The sequence below is a fragment of the Panthera onca genome, chromosome D3 (assembly GCF_046562875.1).
Source record: "Panthera onca isolate mPanOnc1 chromosome D3, mPanOnc1 haplotype 2, whole genome shotgun sequence".
NCBI lineage: Eukaryota > Metazoa > Chordata > Mammalia > Carnivora > Felidae > Panthera > Panthera onca.
In genome coordinates, this window is record NC_138350.1 from 34566527 (window position 1) to 34593690 (window position 27164).

The 27164-nt window shown below is 36.0% G+C and overlaps 1 protein-coding gene across 1 annotated transcript in view; it reads right to left on the bottom strand.

The window, feature by feature from the left end:
- Positions 1 to 630: 630 nt before the first annotated feature.
- NDUFV2 (NADH:ubiquinone oxidoreductase core subunit V2) overlaps positions 631 to 27164 on the bottom strand; it is a 30983-nt gene continuing 4449 nt past the window's right edge. The window contains exons 2-8 of the mRNA XM_060613263.2: positions 16620 to 16685; positions 14735 to 14797; positions 14531 to 14647; positions 11374 to 11542; positions 9254 to 9363; positions 5168 to 5244; positions 631 to 786 (exon numbers count right to left, since the gene is read on the bottom strand). Coding sequence (XP_060469246.1) covers positions 693 to 786; positions 5168 to 5244; positions 9254 to 9363; positions 11374 to 11542; positions 14531 to 14647; positions 14735 to 14797; positions 16620 to 16685 — 696 coding nt within the window. The 3' untranslated portion in view covers positions 631 to 692. The remainder of the gene's footprint in view (positions 787 to 5167; positions 5245 to 9253; positions 9364 to 11373; positions 11543 to 14530; positions 14648 to 14734; positions 14798 to 16619; positions 16686 to 27164) is intronic.

Here is a 27164-nt window from a genome sequence, read left to right on the forward strand (position 1 = left end):
GACTTTGAGCAATTCTGAAACAAGCTATAAACATTTTTTTTCAACTTGCAACTAATGTACAATAGCTAGTTTCTTGAACTGGATATAATAATACACAAAAGGTTTTATCCTTTGTTCTACGTTGAAATATGCATTCAACCAGAGTCTATTTTGTTTATTGACTGCTCTTTCCAACTCAGACTGTATGTGCAGTATACAATAATATCAAAGTATTTTCTACCTTCCTTTTATAAAAATGATAAACAGTACTTCTAGAGACAACTACTTTATCCTCCTTACACCTACAGTCTGCTTGAGGTGTCACTTACCAGTTGGAAATACAGTAAAAACTGTATGCTGTAAATATAAAAATGTTTTCTGTAGAACAATCATGTTAAAACTTGGCTATAGCTAAAGATGGAAAAGCAAAATATATGTGAAACTCACAATAACCTAATATTATTGATAAAAGTGACCAGGCATTTGAAAATGGAAATACTGGAATGACTGTTAACTAGATTATGAGATACTGTCTTCAGAGTTAGCCATAGATATAGCAAAAGACTTTAAAATGGTACTAAGTATTAACATGACACTCATAGCAGCAAGTTGCTAGGTATACACCATGAAATGAACAAATAATATAAAAAGTTTATGTAGATAGAAGATTCATGTTTTATTCCTCCTGGAACATATTTACAGTTGAATATAAATTAAAGTCCTGCTTGCACACCAAAGCCAGGTCCTTTGGGTGGTTCAGTCAAAGAGGTAAGACCTCCAGCGGGCTCACAAGAGAAGCGTCCACTCCTGAAAAGAAAAGTAACATTAAGTTGACTATTAATAACTACCATTTATAAATCTTTACTTAAGAAAATAACTGTTACCTTACAAAGCCCAGTTAGGTAACTATTTTTCACCCAAGAATTAGCATGGATTATTTAATTCAAACATTTCAACTGCTGCAAGATTTTCTAAACTTAAGTATGAAAATTGACGTATCCAAAACTCACCATAAATATGAAAGATATAAAAGTAACACGTTACTAGTAGTTCCCATTTATTGAAGAGCGTACATATATTATTAGCTCATTTAATCTTTACAACAATGCCATGAGTCAAATGATACTGGCCTTATTTTACAGATATAGAAACCAAGGCTTAGAGGAGATCAGCATCTGCCCAAGGATCAGAGCTAAGAAATGCAACATAACAAACCCAGAGGACATTTTATTCTTTTTATATTTGAATTTTATTTAAACTGAATTTTATTTTAAATTGAGATCTACCATAGTGAACAGAAGGGAAAACAAATTTATACATATGTTTGGAAGTCAACAGAGGAATTGGAAGGAAATGGGAATCTGAAGATTTAGGAGGGTATCCTTTAGGGGCAGTGAAAACAAAGTATATTTCTATTCATGTTTTTAAAAGCTCTATCAGTAGTAGTAACTTTTCAAAAACAGGTTCCAGACTAGGGTGGCTACCACAGCCACAAAGAAAACAAGAACAGGTCCTTAATGCAGCACAGAGGTAGAAGAACCTGTCTTTTTTTCACCCCCACACATACTTTCCCAAGTAATCACTCAACTCTGCCCCTGTCTGACCTCCATTGCTAGAGCCCAGCTCAGCACCTCCTCCTATTTCACCCTTCTTATTCCCTAGCTTTGTTAATTTACCTTGTTCCTGCCATAATTTTAGCTAAAGAACTGTTCAATTTATATCTTTTTACTCCTTGCTTTGCCCTTTAAATTCTGTCATCAATCTTACAAGGGTCTTTTTACAGCCACAGGAAATTATTTTTTGTTCAGGGGATAGGACAATGGTACCACGTTAATAATGTTATGATCTTTTAAGATATTACATTACACAATGCAAGTAACTAAGTAGTATATTGTAATGAAGAGTGCCTACAAAGTCAGAAATTAAGTATTATTTGCATTACAAGTTCACTGAAAATGAGATAAAAAAGCAGTCACTATTGGGTCGTGTGAGTGGCTCAGTCAGTTAAGTGTTCAATTCTTGATTTAGGCTCAGGTCATAATCTCACAGTTCATGAGATCGGGCCCCATGTTGGTCTCTCTGCTGACAGTGCACAGAACCAGCTTGGGATTCTCTCTCTCCCTCTCCCTCTGCCCTTCCCCTACTCGTGCCTCTCTCTCAAAATAAATAAATAAACATAAAAACAAAACGTCACTGTGAACTGACAGAACCTAAAACTAATGTAGGGTAAGTGGCAAAATGAGATCAAACTTTAATAAAAAACAGTATTTGGCTTTGTAAATTTTTTATGTTAACTAGTAACACAGGTATACCTGCTGCTCTTTAACTGCCAATGAAATAATTATTCTGGAAAACTTTCTTCCCTTTGCTAAGTCCCCTCTACGGTTTAAGCTCATCTACCTTCTTTACCAACACAAAGGACCAATTAGGAAGATTATAAAAACTGAGGTTTTTGAGAACAATAAATGAGAGAATTAATCATGCACACTGTCTGAACTCTTCAAGAAATTATGGATTTTTATATAAGAAAGTAATGTCAAGAGTAATCTGGTCCATTTTCCTAGTTGTTCCATAAATTACAGTCCTATGACATACTTAAGGGGGAGAAAAGGTTTCAATGGTCTGTTATACCTGCCAACTTTCTCCTTCCCTCACCCTTCACAAAATGCACAAAAAAAACGCTATAAAGGCTGTTACAGCCTCTGGTAAAGCCCACAAATTGTCTTTAATCTACTAATCTCATCTCTCCCCTCATTTTATCTGTAAATATGCCTCAGAACACCAGACAGGCAGCAATCTAGCCCTTCCATTCACGATTTACACTAGGGCTTTCACTTCATAAAAAACATTTGCTTTATGCATTATACTTAAAAATGCCATCTATTAATTACTTTGTTCTCATTACAACTTAAAAGGTAAATCTGGTTTTTCAGCCATCCCAACACGATTTGTAATTCATCATTTTAAACTCATTTATCTTCTAGAAAACCTGACCTTTCTGTACATTGTTTATGGCTTAAAAGTACTTTTTAGGGGCTCCTGGATGGCTCAGCTGCTTTAGTGTCCGACTTCACCTCAAGTTGTGGGTTTGAGCCCCACATCAGGCTCTGCTGTCAGCCTGGGACCTGCTTTGGATCCTCTGTCTCCCTTTCTCTCTGCCCCTCCCCAGCTTGTGCTCTCTCTCTCAAAAATAAACATTTTTTTTTAAAAAGGTACTTTTTAAAGAAAAGGTACTTAATGAAAGTTTAATGCTTATCTTTTTAATAATGCTGAGATATTTCCACCAATGCCCACTACTTTTGGTATAAAACAACAAAAATGGGGGCGCCTGGGTGGCTCAGTTAAGCGTCCAACTTCAGCTCAGGTCATGATCTCACAGTCCATGAGTTCAGGCCCCATGTCAGGCTCTGTGCTGACAGCTCAGAACCTGGAGCTCGCTTCGGATTCTGTGTCTCCCTCTCTCTCTGCCCCTCCCCACTCATGCTCTGTCTCTTTCTGTCTCAAAAATAAATAAAAACATTAAAAAAATTTTTTTAAACAAAAATGACTTTACAGTCTAGTTATCCATCAGCAATGACCTATGCTTTTTTATATATGCATTGTAGCCTACCTATGTATTTTTACATCTCATAATATCTGCATCCCATAGAATTCTGCAAATTTTAAGATATCTTTAGAAAACTATAAAGAATTCAAATTGGACTTAAAATTAGTTTTATTAAAAATTCTTTTTAATGTTTATTTATTTTTGAGAGAGAGAGACAGACAGACAGACAGAGCTCAAGAGGGGAAGGGCCAGAGAAAGAGGGAGACACGGAATCTGAAGTAGGTTCCAGGCTCCAAGCTGTCAGCACAGAGCCCGATCGATGCGGGGTTCGAACTCACGAACTGCGAGATCATAACCTGAACTGAAGTCGGATGCTTAACCGACTGAGCCACCCAGGCGCCCTGGATTTAAAATTAATTTTAGCTAACCCATACCAAAAAACAACTTCTATCTCTTAATTAGTAATTTTTTTTCTATTTTTAAAAATTTTTTATTTATTTTTGATAGAGAGAGAAACAGAGTGCAAGTGGAGGAGGGGCAGAGAGAGAGGGGGAGACACAGGATCTGGAGCAGGTTCGTCTCTTGAGCTGTCTGCACAGAGCCCAATGCAGGGCTTGAACTCATAGACTGTGAGACCATGACCTGAACCGAAGTCGAATGCTTAATCAATTGAGCCACCTGGCACCCCATCTTAATTAGTAATTAATAATTGAGAGCAGGTTTAGAAGTTATTTTCAGTACTTAAAGAAAAATGAAAATAACAGAGCGCGTGGGTGGCATCCGACCTCATCTCAGGTCATGATCTCGCAGTTTGTGGGTGCAAGCCCTGCGTTGGGCTCTATGCTGACAGCTCAGAGCCTGGAGCCTGCTTCAGATCCTATGTCTCCCTCTCTCTCTGCCCCTCCCCGACTCTCACACTCTCTTTCTCTCAAAAATGAATAAACATTAAAAAAATTTTTAAGAAAAATGAAAATAACAATCTTAGCACAAAAATTTAACTAATGTCAAAATAAAGTATTGTCTTACCATCAGTTTAATATTTCCTTTCTAGCGATCATTTACTAAAAATATAAAAAAGCAGTTCCAAACCACTTATAGACCTGAATCTTTTATTGATTTTGGCTAGGGCAGACCTGGTAATGGTACTCCAAAATCAGGTACTGTTGAACCAGTTTAATTGTTCTGGTTACTCAATGACTCACAATGAGCACCTGTGTTATGTATCTGAGCAGAGAGCTTTATTATAAAAATACTAATAAAAAAAGAACTAGCCAGCTTTGGTCAATTTAAAGAATAACTATATTTTGGTTATTACTATCACTGCAGTCTCTTTCATTATACTGTATATGCAAGAAATTAACTTGAGGAAGGAAAAGAAAAGTTTGTTTTCTGATACAATGGAATAGATTTCTATTTGTTAGTAAATTTCCCTTCTCTCTAAATATTCAAGTAGATACCAGAGGATTATCTGATAGGGTTTTGGGGGGGGGGGGGGGGGGGGGACTTGTTTTAGATGACAAGTTGGTTTTGATACTATCCAAAGCACCTGACAACTCCTATGAACACATGGAATAAAATTTTAAAATGAAGTTTACATTAGGTTAAGCCATTAAAATTTATTTTATAGAAATAAAAGCATACCTTGGCCCAGGTTTTGGAATTTTGCCAGCTTTGAGCTCATCAATAATTTCTTCAATATCCTTAGGTGTCAGATCCTCCTAAAAAAATAAATAAATAAAAGTCATATTAAAATTATTTCCTACTACTGAAATCTGTGTAAATTTTAAATAATAAAATAACAAATACAATTAAAACACATAGACACATATGCCCATGTGCCTAGCTATACCCTAGGTTTAACCAAAAGACGCTCAAAACAGAATGGGAAAGATTAAAGAGAAATGCCTAAACTATACTCCCATTCCCACCCCCCCCCCCCCCCCCCCCCCGGAAAACTGTTTAATTACTTAGGAAAATGTTTTATAGGACTCTGACACTGTGCTGGAGAAATCATGATTCAGTACTGCATCTCTAGTGCCCAGCCACATCGAAGTTCTTTAATATTTGTTCAATGATTAAACTTTTATAAAAATAAAACGCTGCTTTCAAATTGCTTAGGGTTCAACAAATGTTCAAAACTTCAAAGCCAGAAGGAATCTTTAACTCATCTAATGATTTTATGTCCCCCAACTATTTATTATGAAAATTTGAAAACTATACATGAATACCCATATTCTTACCACCTATATTCAACAATTTTTAATTTGTCATATTTGCATTTTAATGCACATAACCTGCCCCCCCCCGCCTGCTGTGAGTTGCACCATTTTGAGGTGTTTGGTTTTTTTTAAAGATGGCATTAAAAAATTTTTTTTTTAATGTTTGAGAGAGAGCTTGCAAGTGTGAGCAAGTGGGGGGAGAGGCAGAGAGAGAGAGAGAGAGAGAGAGAGAGAGAGAGAAAGAAAGAAGAGAGAAAGAGAGAGAGGGAAAAACAGAATCCCAAGCAGACTCCAGGCTCCAAGCTGTCAGCATAGAGCCTGAAGAGGGGCTCGAACCTACAAACTGTGAGATAATGACCTAAGCGAACACCAAGAGTCTGATGCTTAACTGACTGAGCCACCCAGGCACCCTTGCGCTGCACCATTTTGAAAGCAATTGCACACATCATGGCATTTCACTCTTGATACTTCAGCAGACATCTAAGAATAAGAACATCTTCTAAATAACACAATGTCACCACACCTAACTGACAATAATTCTTTAATCAAATGTCAAGTCCATATTGAAAATCTACCCAACTATCCTCAAAATGTACTTCACAGCTGTTTTTTTTCCTAAGCAGGAGCCAATCAAAGTTTATGTGACTATTTCATTTTATCCACCAGTCAAATGAGTTCCAGAAAAGTTAACTGCCCTGGGGGCACCTGACTGGCTCAGTTGGTAGAGCCTACAGTTCTTTTTTTGTTTTATTTTGTTTATTTATTTTTGAGAGAAAGAGAGAAAGAGTGGGGGAAGGGCAGGAAGAGAGGGAGAGAGAGAATACCAAGCAGTCTCCATGCTATCAGCTTGAACCCACCAATGGTAAGATCATGACCTTAGCCGAAACCAAGAGTCAGACACTTAACCAACATAGCTACCCAAAGCATGCAGCTCTTGATCTCAGGGTCATGACTTCAAGCCCCACGTCAGGTATGCAGTCTACTTAAAATTTGGAAAAAAAAAAAAAAAAAAGAATTTATCTTGCCAAAGACCATACCACTACTAAGTGAAAGAATCTTTATCTTTTGGATAAACCCACAGGCTATTATATTTAAACTTAGAGTGCTTCACACAAAGCCTTGACTGATTCCTGCAAATCAAGATCTTCTTTTTTTAAATTTTTTTTTTTTTTTTTTTTTCAACGTTTATTTTTTTATTTTTGGGACAGAGAGAGACAGAGCAGGAACGGGGGAGGGACAGAGAGAGAGGGAGACACAGAATCGGAAACAGGCTCCAGGCTCCGAGCCATCAGCCCAGAGCCCGACGCGGGGCTCGAACTCACGGACCGTGAGATCGTGACCTGGCTGAAGTCGGACGCTTAACCGACTGCGCCACCCAGGCGCCCCAAGATCTTCTTTATTATAAGTAAATTACAGAAATGTGGGAGAAGGAAAAACTGTTGCCATATTTTTAAAGGACTTTAAGTTTTATTTATTTAAATAATCTCCACACCCCATGTGGGGCTCAAACGCACGACTTTGAGAGCCAGAGTCACACACTCTTCTGACTGAGCCAGCCAGGCACTCCTATGACTTTTTTTTAAGTATAGGGAATAAAGAAGGTAAGAAATTTGAATCTCTGATCATTAAAATGAAGAAAATCACGATAGAGAATGAGACCACTCTAGAAATCTAAACAAATTTTATCTCCATTAAAAAATAAAATTGTAGATTTCTATTGCAGGGACTATAGCAGATTAGCTATCCTGAATGACCCGCCCCCCCCAACTGTAACAACTAAAAATGCTAGATAAAATTAAAAAAACAAAAAATTGTAAATGTCATGAATATGCTGACAAGAAAGAAATACCCAGAGCCAAAAACTCAGTGAAAACCCAGGCAGCCAAGTGGAACACCAAGCAAACTTGGCTTCAGGGTTTCACAGTCCAGAGGGGCAAGAGACAAAGCCCCAAGCCACAAGAGACATGTCAACCACACAAAGTTAAGACCCTAAAAAGCTATTCCCTCAAGGGTAAACTAGAAATTAAACTGTCTCTCAAGAAGAACTCCTAGTCTAGAACCTTACACTTTGGGTAATAGTGTAGGGTATACAAAGGAGCTTTCTTTTGCAATAGTAGAATTTCTAGGAGCAAGAGAAAACCAAGGCAAATACCTTCTTGAAGAATCCATACTCAGTGCAGGACTAAAAGAATTCCCATTAACAAGTTTCTAAGAAGTAGGAACTAACAAAATATTATGTATGAAAACCATTAAATATAATTAAATAGCAAGCAATCTTTTAAAAAGGTAACTAGAAAATTCCACATACTTGGAGATTAATACTGTACTTCTAAAAGACACAGGCCAAAGAAGAAATCAGAACATATATTTTAAAATATTTAGAACTAAATAATAAAAATATTACTTATCAAAACTTGTGAGATCCAGCTAAAGCAGTACTTAGAGGTCTGATACCATTTCTGTAAAATTTTTAAAAAGCAATATAATATTGGGCCGCCTGGGTGGCTCAGTCGGTTAAGTGTCCAACTTCGGCACAGGTCATGATCTCACAGTTTGTGAGCTTGAGCCCCACGCTGGGCTTTGTGCTGACAGCTCAGAGCCTGGAGCCTGCTTCGGATTCTGTGTCTCCCTCTCTCTGCCCCTCACCTGCTTGCTCGCTCACTCTTTCTCTTTCAAAAATAAATAAAACATTTTTAAAAATTAAAAAAAAAAAAAAAGCAATATAGTATTATACATTAGTATGGCTGGATACATTACTCAAACAGTTTAAAAACATGTGCAGGAAAAATATACACAATTTATGATACTGGTTACCTCAGAATGAAAGGGAATATAGGATTTGGGGGGCTTAGGAGTGGCTTATCTGCATCTGGAACTTATTTCTACAAATAATAATGATGAGGATAAAAATAATAGTACCTAATATTAGAGTGGTAAAATATTATGTTATGTTTTGGTGGTTATTTTCTGTATTTCTATGTAAATTATTTTTCATAATTTATAATTTTTTAAAATTTGGCATTCTCTCCTAGAGCTAAATGCAAAAATGTTTAAAAATAATAATTTTTAAGAACCTTCTAGTAGACAACAATGTGGAAGTTAAAACTGACATATTTTGTGCAAAGTTTTTCTAGTCTTTGCTTTTTTTTTAAGATGTGTTTTTTTTCATGTTTATTTATTTCGAGAGAGAGTGTGTGAGCGGGTGAGGGGCAGAAAGAAAGGGAAAGAGAGAATCCCAAGCTCTGCCTGGTGTGAGACTCATTACCTGAGCCGAAATCGAGTTAGACACTTAACTGACTGAGCCACCCAGGCGCCTCCTCTATTCTTTGCTTTTTAATAAACTTGGAAAAAAAGAAAAAAAAAAAAAAAACCCTTCTGGATAATTATGCCACCAGTTTCTTCTAAATGGATAATTCAGAAAATAATATCCACAGGATAGGAAATCAAATACTTAAAATTTAAAATATGGTGTCATACAATGTTAATTTATATTAAATGGAATACTTACATAGTAGTTGTCATTTATTTGAACCATTGGTGCATTTACACAGGCCCCTAAACATTCCACCTCTATAAGAGTGAAAAGTTTATCAGGTGTCGTCTCCCCAACCTTTATTCCTAAAAATATAAATGATTGCTGTTAAGGACCAGGTTACACTTTAATAGCAATATAGCTTAATAAAACAACAACAACAAATTACAGAGGCAAACAAAAAGTATTTAAGAACATTAAGTTTCTTAAAACAACTCTATATAATTATACTAGAATATGCAAGGATTTCTTTTTTTTTTTTTTTTAATCTTTTTTATAATGTGTATTTTTGAGACAGACAGAGTATGACTGGGGGAAGTGAAGAAAGAGAGGGAGACATAGAATCTGAAGCAGGAAGCAGGCTACAGGCTTCCAGTGAGCTGTTACCACAGAGCCTGATACAAGAGGGCTCAAACTCATGAACCAGGAGATCATGACCTGAGCGAATATTGGATGCTTAACTGACAGGGCCACGCAGGTGCCCCAGAACATTCAAGGATTTAAATGGACTTGTTCCTTTAAAAACAATCAAATTTCAGGGAACTCATCTCTAGTGTCTGTTGTTATACAGCAGAGTATCAGAACATATTATTTTCATTTTGATTGTGATAATTAACCTACCAAAATCAGTTACACGGTCAGATTGGCAAAGACTCAGAAAACTGCTAATGTCAAAGACCATTAAAACTAAAAGGAGGGGCACCTGGGTGGCTCAGCTGGTTGAGCATCCGACTTCGGCTCAAGTCATGATCTCACAGTTCGTGAGTTCGAGCCCTGCATCGGGCTTTGTGCTGACAGCTCAGAGCCTGGAGCCTGCTTCAGATTCTGTGTCTCCCTCTCTCTGCCCCTCCCCACTCATGCTCTGTCTCTCTCTGTCTCAAAAAACAAAAACAAAAAAAACCTAAAAGGAAAACAGGTACTCTCATATCTTTAGGGAAGGCATTTTGGCAAAATATAGTAAAATCTGACCCAGCAATTCTACTTCTTGTAAACAACCTCAGTATATATAATAGGACAAGTATGCAAAGATATGTATGCATGAAAGTAATTGCAGAATAACTTATAATAGAGAAATGAGGCAGACATACATATGTTATAGCCAAAATAAAGTACAAAAAATAAGGACATATCTATGTTTTTAATAATGAAAATAAGTAAAACAAAATCTAAAACTAATATACACAACTATTATCAGAATTTGTACATTAGAGGGGCGCCTGGGTGGCTCAGTTGGTTAAGTGGCCGACTTCGGCTCAGGTCATGATCTCACGGTCTGTGAGTTCGAGCCCCGCGTCGGGCTCTGTGCTGACAGCTCAGAGCCTGGAGCCTGTTTCAGATTCTGTGTCTCCCTCTCTCTCTGCCCCTCCCCAGTCCTTGCTCTGTCTCTCTCTGTCTCAAAAAAATAAATAAACGTTAAAAAAAAAAAAAAAAAGAATTTGTACATTAGAATTTGTACATTAGAGGGTGGGATTTTGAGCAGACTTCAGCTTTCTGTGTTACATACTTCAATACAACCGAACTAAAGTAACTAAACTGTTACTTTATCTTCAGTAACAAGATAAAAGTATACCTCCTTTTACTTCCTTTGATTTTCAGTTATTAATGCAGCAATGGCAGTTTTGTATGGAAAAATGCCCTTTTAATTTTGTAAATGCTATCATAATAATACTTCAAGTACTTCAAGCAGAAAATACTTCAAATTTCCCTTCCCAACACATTCTTACTATTTTCTTATCTTATTTGTTCCAAGACTCATTTGGAAGAATACAAGGACAATGCAGTCACTTTTTTATGTACCACATGCTATTATTACACAAGGAGTGAAATTTAATTTTTAACAATGAAAACTTTAACCCCCCCACAAGCTTCCAACATGCTTAATGATTACAGGAAAAGAAGAAAACTCAACTTTGAGGCCAAGAACTAAGGAAAAATATAAAATAAGAATAAATAAAGGTGGGCAACCACAGTAAGACAAAAATTTACTGATGAAAAGTACACATCCAATACGATGGCAAACACTGGAAAACTTAAGTAGAAATGGGTCAAATCTAGAAAGACAATTCTGTTTTTCATTAAAGTTATGTGTCCCATACCAAGCTTTTTCTGAATGGCCTCCAGTATGCTGTCAGAGTTTCGAAGCATGCAAGGTGTAGTAGTGCAGACCTGAATGTGATACTTTCCAACTGGCTTTCGATTATACATCGTATAAAAAGTTGCTACTTCATATACTCTCATTGGAGGTACTTGTAAAACTTCCGCAACCTAAAATATTAGGAAATTTTAAGATGGTATAATTACAGTGTTTATGAATTAAACCTTAGGTATGTTGTAAAGCACATAAAGTCAATATTGCTTCAATTTGCTAAAACCACAAAAGTTCTTCTGAGGCAGAAAATACACTTGTATTTGATATTTGTGAGGTGCAAGTCCCTTAGTTGTTGCAGCCTTTAAACTTAAACCACACAAAGCCCAGAAGCTAATGGTTACAGCACCTCCTCCACTTACCCCATGCCCCATCTCTGCCAAAGGATCTTCTTTTCTCTAAATGTTTCTAAGTTTTTCACTATCAGGAATTTCTACTTTGATCATTTCAACCCTCATATTTTATAATTTTAAATTTCTAAATGTCAAAAAATTTGTTGGTCAAATCCCAATAAATTAATTATATTTTTTCAACCCTTCACCAATTTTTTCAAAAAGTCTTGATGTTACTGGTGATGTACAATGCATGCAAATGGTATGGCAACACAAAAAAGGGCAAGAATCAAAGCTCACCTATTAGCCTATCTTGATTTATATATCTACATGCTTATATACACACAAAGCTCACATACATACACATATGTAAGTCTCCAGAAAATCTAAAACACAGCTTCTACTTCTAATCAAGACACTCTTTACAAAAATCTTATGGACTAGTACTTCCCAACTCTTCACATCAAGGTATTTAGCAAATATGTATTGACACAGTGAGGTTCAGGACCAAGGGATTCATTGTCTAAGCACAACTCTCTTGGTCAGAGCAAGTCTGTTAATGAAAACAAGGTTGTTTTAGTTGTTTGCTAGGGATAGTCTACATACAGTCTGTCATGACTACCATCCTGGTTACAACTTTCCAGGTGATCTAATATCATTTAATCTATCAGGTCTTAAGATTTGCTACCTGGCATTCTTAAAAAAATTATGCATATATCCATGTTTTGACATGAAAGATGAGTTTCTTAAATAGCATTTCAGATGACAAATATGTTGAACTTTCTCATATTAGAAAATCTAAAGGATATGTATTCTCAAAAGACATATAATCATGGCTCACTAGTGAAAGATAAGTAGCTGTGCTAAATTTAATTTGGGGATACTAAACCAGGTATGTACCTCTGAAACTGGGAGCTCTCTCAAAACACACATGCTAGAGCCTGAAAATACACAGTGTTCCTGGAACCCTACCACTGATGCTAACTTGAAAGAGCTCCCCTGGGAAGACTGCTGTGCATCTCCCTACACTCTAGTGATGGTTACAGAACTAACATGTGAGCTTCTGGATTTTGTTTTGGTTGTAAGATTGGGCTTTTTCTTTGGGGGCTAGGGGGTAAGAGAGTAAAGAAACAACAATATTAAAAGTCTCAAATGTAAAATGGAATTTGTTTCTATCCTCTGTACACTTTCCTGCCTCTCACACGTACACATTCAATTCTAAATAGAACAGGACAATATTTGTGAGATGTTCTCACATTAGTTCTCATTTATTTTACTCTGCTAAGCTTGCCATTCAGCAAGACTTCCAACACAATTCCTATTATTAAAAATGTGAATTTTGGGGGTGCCTGGAAGGCTCAGTTGGTAGAACATGCAAGTCTTGATCTCAGGGTGGTTAAGTTTAAGCCCCACAGTGATGTAGAGATTACTTAAAAAAACATAATCTTTAACAATGTGAATTTTTGCAAAAAAAAAAAAAAAAGCATCATCTATGGTTAGGAACACACCTAAATCATTATTTAGAATGTTGGCTATAATACAAAACAGTGTTAAGTAATTTAGAAAATACCCAAAGAGGCATGTGATTTATTGGGGAAAAAAACCCACCTGACTATATTTTACCAAGTACAGTACCAACCAAACTTGCTTTGTAACATTTTTCATAGTCAAAAAAACCAAAAAAATATAAAACTAAAGGTCCATAACCATGTTAGAGTACTGTACAAAGCAAATAAGTGATATGAACTGAATCTAAAATTTGTATATGGGATTCCAACAAATCACTGAAGACATTCCTGTTCTCTAAGAAAGATGATAATGGTCTATTCTAATAGACCAAATAAAATTTAGAAGGTGAAAAGAGGAATGAAGTATAGCAGAATCTCTGCCAATACTCAGTCAAGCAGAAAATGCAATGAACTGGAAATGTTCAGTCCCAACTCTATCACTTAGGAATCATAACATAATAATTTAAAGAGATCTACCCTAGTTCAAAATCTTCACTGTACATAAGGAAGTAAGTCTACAGAAAAGTCAGATCTCTTAGCTCGAAGTCAAATATACTTTCCATTATATTACACTGGCTTATTATTTGTGAGATTCTCATAAGAATCAAATAATATATGATTTTGTATGGTACTTCATAAACTATACACTGTAGCATAATACCACAAAAACTTAATTAATACAATGTAAGTGTAAAATGTGGATAACTGTTGAAACAACTCATCAGAAAAAAATTAATCTTAAAATATGTATGAACAGATTAACTTCCTTTAAATGGGTCACCCATAGCATTTTTGTAAGTTGCTGATTATTAAGCATAGGGTGCCATCAAGTGTCATAAATACTGATATAAATCTTTATTAAAGCCTACAGCCAAAGATAAAAATAAAAAGATTCATATTAGGTATGAAAGATCAGATCTTTTTCTCTATAATTTTAGTGTTTAATACATTAATTTTCAGAATACCTTGAGAGCAAATTATACACATGTGGGATCTTTTTATCTTTATTACGGTCATTTCTCTCAAAAAGAGAAAAAAGAGAAAGTTACTGTGACTATAATGCCTCTACTATTTCTTGCAAGGATAAAAAGCTCTCCATGTTATTAAGAGAACCAACAAACCCACAAATTTGAGGAAACAAATGATTAAAAAGGCTTCAAACTCCTAGATTCTGACACTAAGAATCATCAGAGGAATTCCTACATAAGGAAGAAATTCTTACACAGTCTCTTCTCTTTTCAAACTAAGGCAAAAATGAATTCGGTACCTTGTTCATGGCAGAGATGGGCAGCCATCCATTCTGTCTTTGGGCTAAATCCAGGACTGGAAGCACAGCTGCTGCTTTATGTCCTTCTGGATAGTTTCCTACAATTGCCTCTATCCTCTGTATCAAAGAAAAAGCACCTGCTTTCATACATTTGGAAGATACTAAATATTTTGTAAATTAATCGTAATGTTAATTTTGTCATACCTTATAGTTTTCTGGTGTGAAATCAAATGGAGTATCCGGGTTATTCTCAGGAGTATCTCTGTGCTATACAAAGGAAAAAAAGTTTTTCAAAATTGCCAAAATTACCTCAAAAGTGTTAACAGCTTTATTACTATACTACTACTGATCATTTAATCTCTTCACTTTAGTGGCATCTGGGTTGGTCAGTCAGTTAAGTGTCTGACTCTTGATTTCGGCTCAGGTCATGATCTCACAGCTCATGCGTTCAAGCCCCGCATTGGGCTTTGCACTGACTGTGCAGAGCCTGCTTGGGATTCTCTCTCTCTGCCCCTCCCTGATGCTCACTCTCTCAAAAACAAAAACAAAAAAACCAAAACAAAACAAAAAAACAACAACAAAAAAACCTTTAATCTCTTTGCTTTAATTCCACTATAACATATATCAATCTATCCTTGCATCAAAAAGAATGGCTAATTATTAAATACACATTTGAGGAGTATGATTAACAAAAGTAATGCTAACAGAATTTAAGAGAACTACCTTTAGAATCAAAACCAAAAAAAACCCAAAACAAGTGTTATCCAACTTGATTAGAGAATAGAATCTTTTTAAGTTGACTTATTTATTTTGAGAAAGAGAGAGAGAATGAATCCCACGCAGGCTCCACACTGTCAGTGCAGAGCCCAACGTGGGGCTTGAACTCACGAACTATGAGATCATGACCAGAGCTGAAACCAAGAGTTGTGCATTCAACTGACTGAGCCACCTAGGCAACCAGAGAATAGAATCTTCTAATGTAATTACCAAAACAAACAAAGTGCTGGAACACTTATAAAATTAAGACACAAAATTCTTAGTGTGAACATAACTTGCATTGTTCCAAAAGAATTTCAGATTATCAAAAGGACCCACTACTTCAGGGAAGGTACAAAAGCACCATCTCTTCCCCACATAACAGAAACTAGCCAATGGCAAGCAGCTTTATTTCTTCTCCGTAAAAAGAGCAGGACCTCTTCAAAAACTGACAAGAAATGGCATGTCAACAGGAAATCAAATGAGTCACACTGAGATTAACCCTTACATCAATTAATGTTTAGTATGTACAGTGAACAAAGAACTGTATCCCTTATGCTAACTCTCAAAGTTCTGCTTTTTTAAGGATATAAATGAAGAAAGAAAATGGAAACTTTGGACAATTATCTCAAATATGTGGCAAATTTTATGTTTTTAGACAAAATATAAAGCAGGAATCAACTCAATGGTATGGCTAACTCACTTGCTAGGATTCAGCCTGGAAATAACTCAGTTAATAAAACTGTACCACTAACTCAAAATCATCCTACAAATCCACCAAATTGCCTTTAAACAACACAAAATTAATCCCTGAAAACCATGCCTTGTCACAGAAAGGAGAAACATCTCTCTTTTACTTGTACAACTAAGCTGGGGAGTTCACTGGCCTCCACCTGGAGTTAAACCCTGTAAAGCAAAAATATAAAGGCAACCACTAATGTATTCACTGTATTACTAAAGTCCATGAGTTTCAAACTGGAACCACTTTGGGATTCCCCAAGTTGCAGCCATACAATCTTTATTCAGCCAATATGACTGATTTTTAAGAACCCAAAGTGAGACTAGAAATCTTGTTAGGGCTCATAGTAATTTCACCAAAAAATAATCTACATTCTTATTCCCAGAGTTGCCCTGGTGTCAATTTAAACTTGAGAGGTTCAACTGCAATCACACAACTTTTGAGATGTAATGAATTCAATTAGCTATATTTAAATCACCACCTTGGCCAGCATATACCAAAGACACTGGTGTTTAAGATCCTTCTGATTATCACAATAGATTTACCCAAATTTCCAAGTCTTTCCATTCTGAAGAAATCAGAGTAATTACTTACAACAAATAAGGCTCCTCCAGCTCCATTTTGCACAGCTGTCTTATGTAAATTCCTTATATGTCTTCCCTAAAATTTCAAGAAAGTTTCGTAAGTCATAAGCCTTAATAAATTTTCAGGAGTAAATACTTTAAGATCCATAATTAAAAACAATAGAATCAACTTATATAAGTAAAAGATCTTAGGAGATATGGCCTACTATGCTACACCCTGCCTATCTCTATCTCAGAAGTACAAGGAAACGGAGATCCAAGGAAAGGTTATTAACTTGCCTAAGGTCACACATGCGTCCATGGAAGAACTAGGTCCACAACCCGTATCTCTTGGAGTCATGTATCCTTTCTACTGGACTCTTTTTGGCATGCACTGAGAAAGTTAGTGTTCCATTAACTTACAGCCTTTCACTTTTGTCTGAATCAAGTTGGGTGCCAGCTTTCATTTACTGTGAGCTTTCATAAACATGTTTTCATTCTGTACAAATGAGTCATATACTATGCACAAATGAGTCAAGTGTGTCCCCCTTTTTCGATTCTTTGCTGAATTAGTTTACAAACTCTAGCCATAAAGTTTCAGCGAGCTGCTTATGATGCTATGCAGTGACCATAGTCAATTGTTTTAGAAGAAATCCATTTGATTACTTTCTGTTGCATTTCATTTCTCTTTGCCCTATTGCTCCCCACAACACCCCTACCCTCCCCACAGGCACCAAAAGCAATTCAACAACTATTCAGGAATCCTCTGATTTCTGAGTTCTACTTATCACAAAGATAGTAGAACACTGGATTAAATCAAGCATGGAACTAGCAAAGAGTTGGAACAATTCAAAGAAAGCAAATACAAAAGAAGTAAAAGCAGTGATGTATAACACAATCATGTATTTAAACTATCCTAGGTCCAAATATTGAAGTTGAAGAAATATTTATGTAAACACTTGTTTAATTAACAAAAGATTCAAGCACAGAATGTGAGACATAGGTATAAAATACAGGAGTAAATACCAGTTTCAGGGTAATGGGAGAAGAAGGGGAGAATTTGATTGGCTAAATGGTACACAAGGGGGCTTCAACTCTTGTTTTTGTTTTCTTTCTTGGGCAGTAAATGGATACACAGTGTTTATTCTTTTTTGTGTCTTAAACACATACAACTTGAAAAAAAAAATCAAGGAGATAGTTTAGGTTCTTATACTTTTATTCAAATTATCCTCAACTGCTCCAGGGTCAACCTGTGAATTACACACAAGGTTATGCTTATATCCCTAATTTGCCTGTCCATAAAAGTGAGATAGACAGATAAACATAAAACCAAGGTCACATTCCCAAGCAATACCATTAAAAACAACATCAACATAAGGCTTTAAAAAATTAACTGAAACTAAAGTTTAGGAAATAGAACCTGCCGTCACTTTAGCTGAGATTTTTTTTAAATCAAAGAACAATTTTTACAGAGTAACATTAGTGAATTACTTAACTAAATTTGGAGGGAAAACAAAGGATTTCATAATAAAGTAAGGAAGGATTAAGAGAATGGAGGGGCACCTGGGTGGCTCAGTTAGTTAAGCCACCAACTCTTGACTCTTGATTTCAGCTCAGGTCATGATCTCACAGTCCTGAGGGTTCTGAAATGGAGCAGGCTCTGAGCTGGGTGTGCAGCCTGCTTAAGATTCTCTCCCTCTCTCCTCCTGTCCTTCCCCCACTTGTGTTCTCTCTCAAAAAAAAATAAATAAATTTAAAAAAATTTTAAAAATGCTTAAGAGAACGGAAAGCATCCAGTCCCCTCTTTTCCTAACTTCCGAACTATTTTACTGTCTCTTTACCCACTCCCTCAGGGTAGGTTGTCCTCAGGGCTCAGCTCTGTCCTAGGTTCTGTTCTCCATAGATCTTTTGCCCCTGAAGAGCTTATTTATTCTCATCTATGAACTCCATGCTGATGATTCTTGAATCATTCTCGACAAAAAATTAACAGCCTGAAGAGATCATAAACACATAAACCAATGAGAAAAATGAGTATACATGAACAAAAATGTCAACATAATTTTAATGAACTAGTAATCTAAAACATGCATTTTTAAATGAGAGAATATTTGCAGCTATCAAATTAGCAATGATTTTTTTTCAAAGATAACAACTCTGTCGAGCACATGGAGAAATGGGCATGCTTATACATTAGGTAAAAATTGGTAACAGTCTTTTAGGAGAACAAATTGACATAGTATATGGACAGACTAAAGAAAGTTTCCATCTTTTAACTTAGTAATTCTACTTTTAGAATTTTATCCTAAAAAATAGTATAAAATGAGGATAAAAGTTTATAGAGAAATACATTCTCTGTATTGTTACAGGAAAATACAAACGCCAAAAAGGCCAACATAGAGATCTTTTAAATAAATATTAATAATTCCAACAAAAATATTATTTAAAAAAATTTGTTTCCTATTTGAGAGAGAATGCACACGTGAGCATGAGCAGGGGAGAGGGTCAGAGAGAGAGACAGAGACAGAGACAGAGAGAGAATATCCCAGGCAGGCTCCATGCTCAGCACAGAGGCCAACGCTGGGTGGCGGGGGGAGGAGGGGATATCATGACCTGAGCCAAATCAAGACACTCAACCTACTAAGCCACCCAGGTGCCCCCCCAAAATCATATTATGTTGCTACCAAAAATCATATTTCCTAAAAATAATGACACTGAAAGATGTATTTGTGCCACAATCATAACTAGAAAACATCAGAGTTAAATGAAATAAAAAAGCATAAACTACCATCCCAATTATATTCAATATAGACACTAAAAGACTGGAAGGCCATAACAATTTAAAGTGCTTATCTGTCATTATTATAACAAGATTATAAGAAACTCTTACTTTCATATTCTATTTTTTATATTTTTCTCCATTTTCCATACTTCCTATTCAGTATGGATTGACAAACAAAATATCTTACTAAAAACAAAACATTCATCAAGTACAAAATGAAACTTAACACCTCTACCGTTAATCCTATTTATCTTTCCAACTTCCCTATATATTACCAAATTAACCACCACCAATCTCTAAGTTAAAATAGCTTCAGTTTGGGGTCAATATTTGATCCCTTCCTCATTATTCCAGGACCTGCCACACAACTTTACTTAAAATGAATAATACAGGGGGAAAAAAAAGAAAAGAAAAATGCAGAGATAATCTTGAAAATCTGTCTGGTCTCTGGGGCTATGTAGCTACATACTGGAAAATCTGGGGCTATGTAGCTATATATTGGAAAATCTATTTTGAGGCACTGTCTGGCTGACCTGTAATTCTGGATTTGCACATGAGTTTATACACAAACACACACACACAGACACTTCTACCCAAAATTACGTGTTTTAAAGTCCAAATCATTGAAAGCAGACTACTGATTGAGGTCAGGAAAAAAGGAGCTACTTTAAAGAAAAAAACCACTGGAGTTTCAGATTAAAAAGAAATTTTTTTTAGGGGCGCCTGGGTGGCTCAGTTGGTTAAGCGTCTGACTTTGGCTCAGGTCATGATCTCATGGTTCATGAGTTCAAGCCCCGTGTCGGGCTCTGTGCTGACAGCTCGGAGCCTGGAGCCTGCTTCAGATTCTGTGTCTCCCTCTCTCTCTGTTCCTCTCCCACTCGCGCTCTCGCTCTCTTTCTCTCTCAAAAATAAATAAAGATTAAAAAACATTTAAAAAAATTTTTTTAAATTTGGGTTTAAATCACCACTCTGCCACTTACTAACATGTGACTTTACACAAATTGCTTAATATTTTTAAGCCTCCATTTCTGCACCTATATAAAACAGGAATGTTTTGAGGTTCAAATAATAGTTTCTCTGAAAGCACCATATAACCTCTTAAAGCATTATCACATCTGCTTAGCTGATATGGGGATAAAACATTTAATAAGTGAAGAATGGAAGATTTAAATACAACTGCATTTTAAGAACTAAACAGATTTTAAAATTGCACTTGGTTAGCTGACTCTAACTCTAGAGGCACTGTCACAAAAGGACAGATTACTGAGAGCTTCCTGAATATCCACATAATTATTTTTATTATTTATAGCCACATAAGACTACCAATTTTTCTAGTGAAAATATAAATGCTTGAAAAATACTATCTCCTCCCTCATGACTGAAATTAATATATAAATCTTTTTTTTTTTCCTAAGTGGAAGGAGGAAGAAGCAGTAGTACTGGTAGACAATTTTTCATGGGTGTGGGTTTCTGCACATCTCTGCACATGAGCAGAGGCACTAGCCATTAACAGCTTTCGTTCCACGCTATCTTTTCAAGGATTTTTGTAGAGAATATCTCCCTCTTGGGCAAAGGTTGGGCAAGTGCTCTTGTAACTGGGGTTGGGTTCCTCAGTTGTGAGGTACAGCATTCGCCCAGGCTGCTCCATGTCACTCCCATGGGATGTGAGGGTGAAGGAAAACCAATTCTAACACGAAGCTTATGCTGGCTGCTATGCCGAGTATTAAAGTCCTCTGTCTCTGACCCAAGAGTCTCAGTCAGATCCATTAAACTGAGGCAGGTTAACTTGTTAGCTAGAAAATACGGTAAAATCTCAAGAGCCTTCACAGTTCTTGACAAGAAAAATCAAAATATACAAATATGCCAGTCTGCATGTCCCACTAATTTTTCAAAATATAGAAAATATTATAAAAGAGAGAATGAATACAGTGGTATTACAAAAGAAACCAGTAACAGTGGCTGTCTCTGAAGAGGGGGATCAAGGATGTGGAGTAGGGAAGGAAATTTACCCTTTAATATACACAAGGTATTTTATACATTCACAATATATATCCCTGTACCTCTATTCTTTAATATATATTTTATACTTACTATAATATATATATCCTTGCATACCATTTGAATTTTTTGCCATGTATATATTTCATATTTTTCATATTTTCATATACATTTCAACTTTTAAAAATGAATAAAGTCTTTAGTCCTTTTTTCTCTCTTACTTTCACCACTCTATTTCAGACATTATTTCAGGTCTGTGCATTACTCTAATAGCTTTCTAGCTGACTCTTCCCCTAATCAACCTGCTTAATGTCATCAAACTAATCGTTAAAATACCACTTCCTTATGGTGGTCAGGATATGAAAAAAGGACAAATACAAACAGGAAGTATCAATTCCATTGTTTCTAAAAGCCACATTTTCCACATTCTAACATCTCAGGAATTGGGATCATCACTGGTACTTAATATTCTATAAATATACCACATACAGAGAGACAATAGCCAACTGGTTAAAAGCCCAACTCCACAGCCACTTTCCTCTTCTGTAAAAAGGGAATAACAGTACATACTTCATAGGATTATTGTAATGATTAAAAGAGATAATCCATGTAAAGTGCTTAATATGCTGCCTACACATAGTAAGTACTATATTAGTGTTACCTATCATTAGCTATTTTTATAGTAGTACTATATGTCAGGCACTAAGCTTTTTTACACATTTAATTCTTACAACTTTCATGCAAGATGGGTATTACTTCAAGAAAATACAGATTTAAATGAGTTATGAAAACTTCTCATAACTAATTATTGGTAGAACGAGCATTAAATCTTAGGTCTAATGCCTACAAGGTTATGGCCTTATTATCAGCCACTTGAATGGAACTATTTGATGAAATCAGAGCTCTAGAAGAACAGAGTAAATCTAGGAAATCAAAGAGCTTAAGAAAACCAGGAATGCATCCATACACAGGGAGACAGATTAGAAATGAAAAGACCTGCCTCCTCCATTGGCTCACCACGTTCCCATTTAGAGACTGAGGGATATATGTATGTCCTTTATTTAAAACAAGCTATTTACTGTTTTTTTAAAAGCCTTTTTTGAAAAAAAAACAGTAAATGCCACTCTTCTGTTCCTATAAAAAACCTAAATATGTGTGTGTGTGTGTGTGTGTGTGTGTGTGTATTAGCATAGCATTTGAGCAACTTAATTTCGATGTCTGAAGCCAACTTCAAGGTAGTAGAAAAAAGGCTCAGATAATTTGTTTATAAAATAAACCAAGTGAAATAGGGTAAACTGATAAATATTAGCCCTTATCAAGTTAGCAAGTGGCCATTTTCAAAGCTAACCTGTTTTTTGAGATGTTTAAAAGCTTCATCTGTTTTATATTCGTTATAACATCCACATCAGACACTTGCAATAAAGGAATAAATAAGATATGAAAAGTCTGAATTAACATCTTTGCACTAGTTAATAAACCATTTGATTTTAGTTTCACCTTGGAATGAAGAGGTATTCCAGGACCCATTATCGGTCTTAAAACTAGACTAGGCTGGACTGATTTGAAGAGTAAGCAGAGATTCCCCCCTTAGAGTCTACTCTTTTCACCAGACTAGAGTCTGGCTTCTCACTGAACTCTGAAGTATCTATGCTTCAATGGATTCCATTTGAATACAGTGAACACCAGTTGAAAATTCAAGTAACTTTTTTTAAAATAGACAAGAACATAATTTGACATATAGCTCAGAATTAATAGTGGGCTTCAACTCTAGCTTATTCTTTTTTCAGAGTGTTGAAACACTTCTGAAGAAGGAACAGAGAGGATTTACAGCAAATAGTGGCAGTGTTTTCTTTGAATTCAACTCAAGTGGCTTTGTGTTAAGTATACTTCAACACACCTTTTTTCACTGACTCCTCAAAAATCTATGGTTAGTTATTATTATTTCCATTTTACTTTTAAAGAAACTTAGGCTCAGAAACCGTAACCTGCCTTATACTAGACAATTAGTGACAGAGATGGAGTCTGAGCCCAAGCCTTTTGGATTTAAGTCCTCAGCTTGATTAGCCCTTCCCTTTTTAATCACTATTTGTATTACCAATACCGGTAGCTCAAAATGACGATAATTTAAATTTGACACCCTTCCACCCACTCCCCAAGAACAGAATCTTTCATGGGCCCTACATTTGTCTTTTTAGTTTCTCCTGTTGGCTCAAACATTAACAGTATCCACTCTGTTCACTTTTCAGTTCTATCAGACATTTGCACTTTAAAAGGCCACATCCAGCCAGAGGAACTTAATAAAGGACAAGGAAGCTGCAAGACAAAACTGACAGAATCAGTAACCTAATTAGTTAGAAAGACAGGACTAAGGTCAGGCAACAGAAAAAATGTTTTCCTTTATTAGCAACCAATTCAGGCAAGGAATATACGTTTCACACTACCCTGAATATTTAGATTAAATCCACAATATATGTGTGCACCAGCGGGGGGGGGGGGGGGGGGGGGTCACAACTCACATGTGAAACATCTGGTAAAGGGAAAGTGATATTGGCTCCCAATGTACTTTCTTCCCATTGTTCACCAATTATCTACTCACCTATTACCTACAGCCTCCCTCACTGCCAGCTTAAGCAAAAGCCATTTCTTTCAGCTGTCTAGAGCAAAGACATGCAGAGAAAACAAAAAGCTCCCAAGAGCTTTATGTATAATATACTCAGAGTAGGTATTCCCTACATTTTTAAGTTTTCAATCCATTTGGGTTTAATAAAGTAGATGATGGATGAGCTAATAGTAACTGTGAGATCTATTTCAAGGATAGTGATAATAAATACAAGGCTAACTCTGCATCAAATACGTGCTACAAACTTTACAAATGCTGTAACTCATTTACTTCTCCCAGCAACCCCTACCATATAGGTATTATTATCATCCCCAGTTTTACAAATGTGGAAACTAAGGTGCAAAGAACAAAAGAAAAAACTTTTCCTAGATCACACAGCTAAATAAATGAAAAGCCAAACATAAGTTTTCCTGACTACAGAAATTAAGTTTTGTTAATATTTTCAACTATACATGGGAGGGCTCTTACAAATGTCTTCCAAATAAAATTCCATCAATAATTTAAAAATGTTAATTCAGATTAAAGAAATCGGATTTTTCTAGCACTGTATAAGAGAATTAACAAGCAAAATTTGGCCAAATTATGTAACAGAAAAGCTACCCAAAAAGCCCAGGTATTACAGGAGCATTACAGATTAAGATAACCATATCAACAGCAACAATACTGTCTATCCTGACCATAAATTAAACAAAGCACTCTTTAAACATGTAAAATCCAATGCGGATATAAGCAACACTCAAATATTCTAACGATAGGGATACTTCCTAGAAATGAAATGTCCAAGTATCATTTTAGCCAGCAGACCTAGGTTCAGTCACACCTTTGCCAATTCTAGTATGGTAACCTTGGGCAAGTCACTCTACCTCTCCATACCTAAGTATGCTTACCTATAAAATCACAGCAATACCTATCTTAAACTGTTAAAGATGAAATGAGATGAAATATTTAGCAAAGTATCATTATAAGTACTCGTGTACTGGCCACTATCATTATTATCATTATTATTATTACTGGAACTTTAATTAAACAGTAACACTCCCAATTTCCTGTTATCTTTTCTTCGTGTGCTCCATTAAAATGAAGGAAATAAAATGGCCAAGCTATAGGCCTCAATAATCACAAAAACAAGTAAGACCCTAAATAATTACAAGTTGACTGTAGGAGCAAACATTCATTTTCAAAAGGTTAAGTGATTTGAAGAGCTTCTGGCCTAAAGAATTAACTGGTAAGGGGTGCCTAGGTGGCTCAGTCGGTTAAGCGCACAACTCTTGATTTCGGCTCAGGTCATGATCTCAATGGTTCGCGAGTTAGGGGCCCCTGTCCAGCTTTGTGCGGACAGCTCAGACCTGCTTGGGATTCTCTCTCTCCCCCTCTCTCTGCCCTCTCTCCTTCTCTCTCTCAAAATAAATAAATAAACATTAAAAAAAAAGAATTGGTAAAACCTAAGCACAATTTTTTTTTGTTTAATTTGAAAATCAAATAAACATTAACAAATGCTCTGTAAATATAAGTTGCCTTATTTTCTAGTCTTAGGGACTAATACTCAGACAAGCATATATTGTTTAAAATTTAGTAAACCTATGACCGGGTGGAGCTCAAGTATGTGTATTTTTTTTTTTTAAACTTTTATTTATTTATTTTGAGAGAGCAAGTGCATGCATGAGAGCAGTGGAGGGGCAGAGAGAGAGGCAGACAGAGTCCCAAGCAGACTCCACACAGGGCTCCATCTCATGACCATGAGATCTTGACCTGAACCAATGACGGATACTCAACCAACTGAGCTACCCAGGTGCCCCCAAAGTAGGTGTATTTATTTATTTTAGAGAAAGAGATTGAGAGCAAGCAGAAGAGCAGAGAGAGACAGAGAGGGAGAGAGAATCTCAAGCAGGCTGCACACTGTCAGCACAGAGCCCAATATGGGGCTCCAATTCTTGAACCTTGAGATCATGACCTGAGCCGAAATCAAGTTGGACGCTTAACTGACTGAGCATGCAGGTGCCACAAGTATGTGTATTTTTAAAGCATCATAGACGATTTTTTTTTTAATTTTTTTAACGTTTATTTATTTTTGAGACAGAGAGAGACAGAGCATAGAGACGATTCTTTTAATCAAGTTTGGGATTTACTGCTTTAGAGTGTATGGCATCTATATCCTAACATGCAGATGATGGATTTTCTGAATGGTCTTCAAAATTTAAGGATGCCAAGAACAAGAAATGCTAGGCTATCTTTTCCAACCCAGAATCTCTGGAAGTACTGAGGGATATTAAGGAATATTTTAGTCAGTGATGACAAGGAACTATCATGGTATCTCCTTAGGAACAAAATTGCACCCATCATGACCAAAGTTAACCTCTTCTTCTTATCCCCTCTGCTCTCTTCCTTTAAGTACAGTGAAATCACTTCCCTGGTTTCTGATCACACTGACAAACTATTCTACTATTATAGCATCTATAAAACTTAAATCTTCACCAAACATGCCAACTTCCCTCGGTAAATTTGAGCAACTTAAGAAAAATAAATTAAAAAGAAGAAACAAAAAATAGGACTTGCAAACAAACCCAGTTCAGGCTCCTACTACTGTGTAATTTGGGGCATATTTGTCTGGGAATCATCAGCTGTCTCATGTACAAAATGGGATAACACCCAGAAAAGTATCCCACGTATAAGGCATTTTCCCTCTCCACCAACAAGGCAAAGAAAAAGTGTGTTTAAACGTTAAATCTTTAGTGCTTGTTGAATGAAAAAAATCTCCTGCAACCAATTTATAACAGGTTTCCTGATCTGACTCAAAAAGTAGTGGGTGAGTCAAGGTTTCTCAATGGAAAACCAGACTGACATGGTCAACGAACCTATTATTTATTACCCAATGTACTGAGCTGTTATTAAACAGTATGCAAAGAGAAGGGAAGTACAGCTATTTATATCTTTGAAATGGAGACTGAGTTTACATCTCCAATATAAAAGATATGAATTTGTAGTATGCAGTAGCAGTCTATTAAACCTCACTGAATAAACAAAAATTTTGCCTATTTTCTCTTTCCCCTGAAGTGTTTAAGGCCATGGCAGGCAGAGTAATAGTGCCCCCCAAATACCCATTTCCTAATGCTGGAAAGCTGTGAATGTATTAGTATGCATAGCAAGAGAGAAATATGGTTGCAGATGGAATTAAGATTACT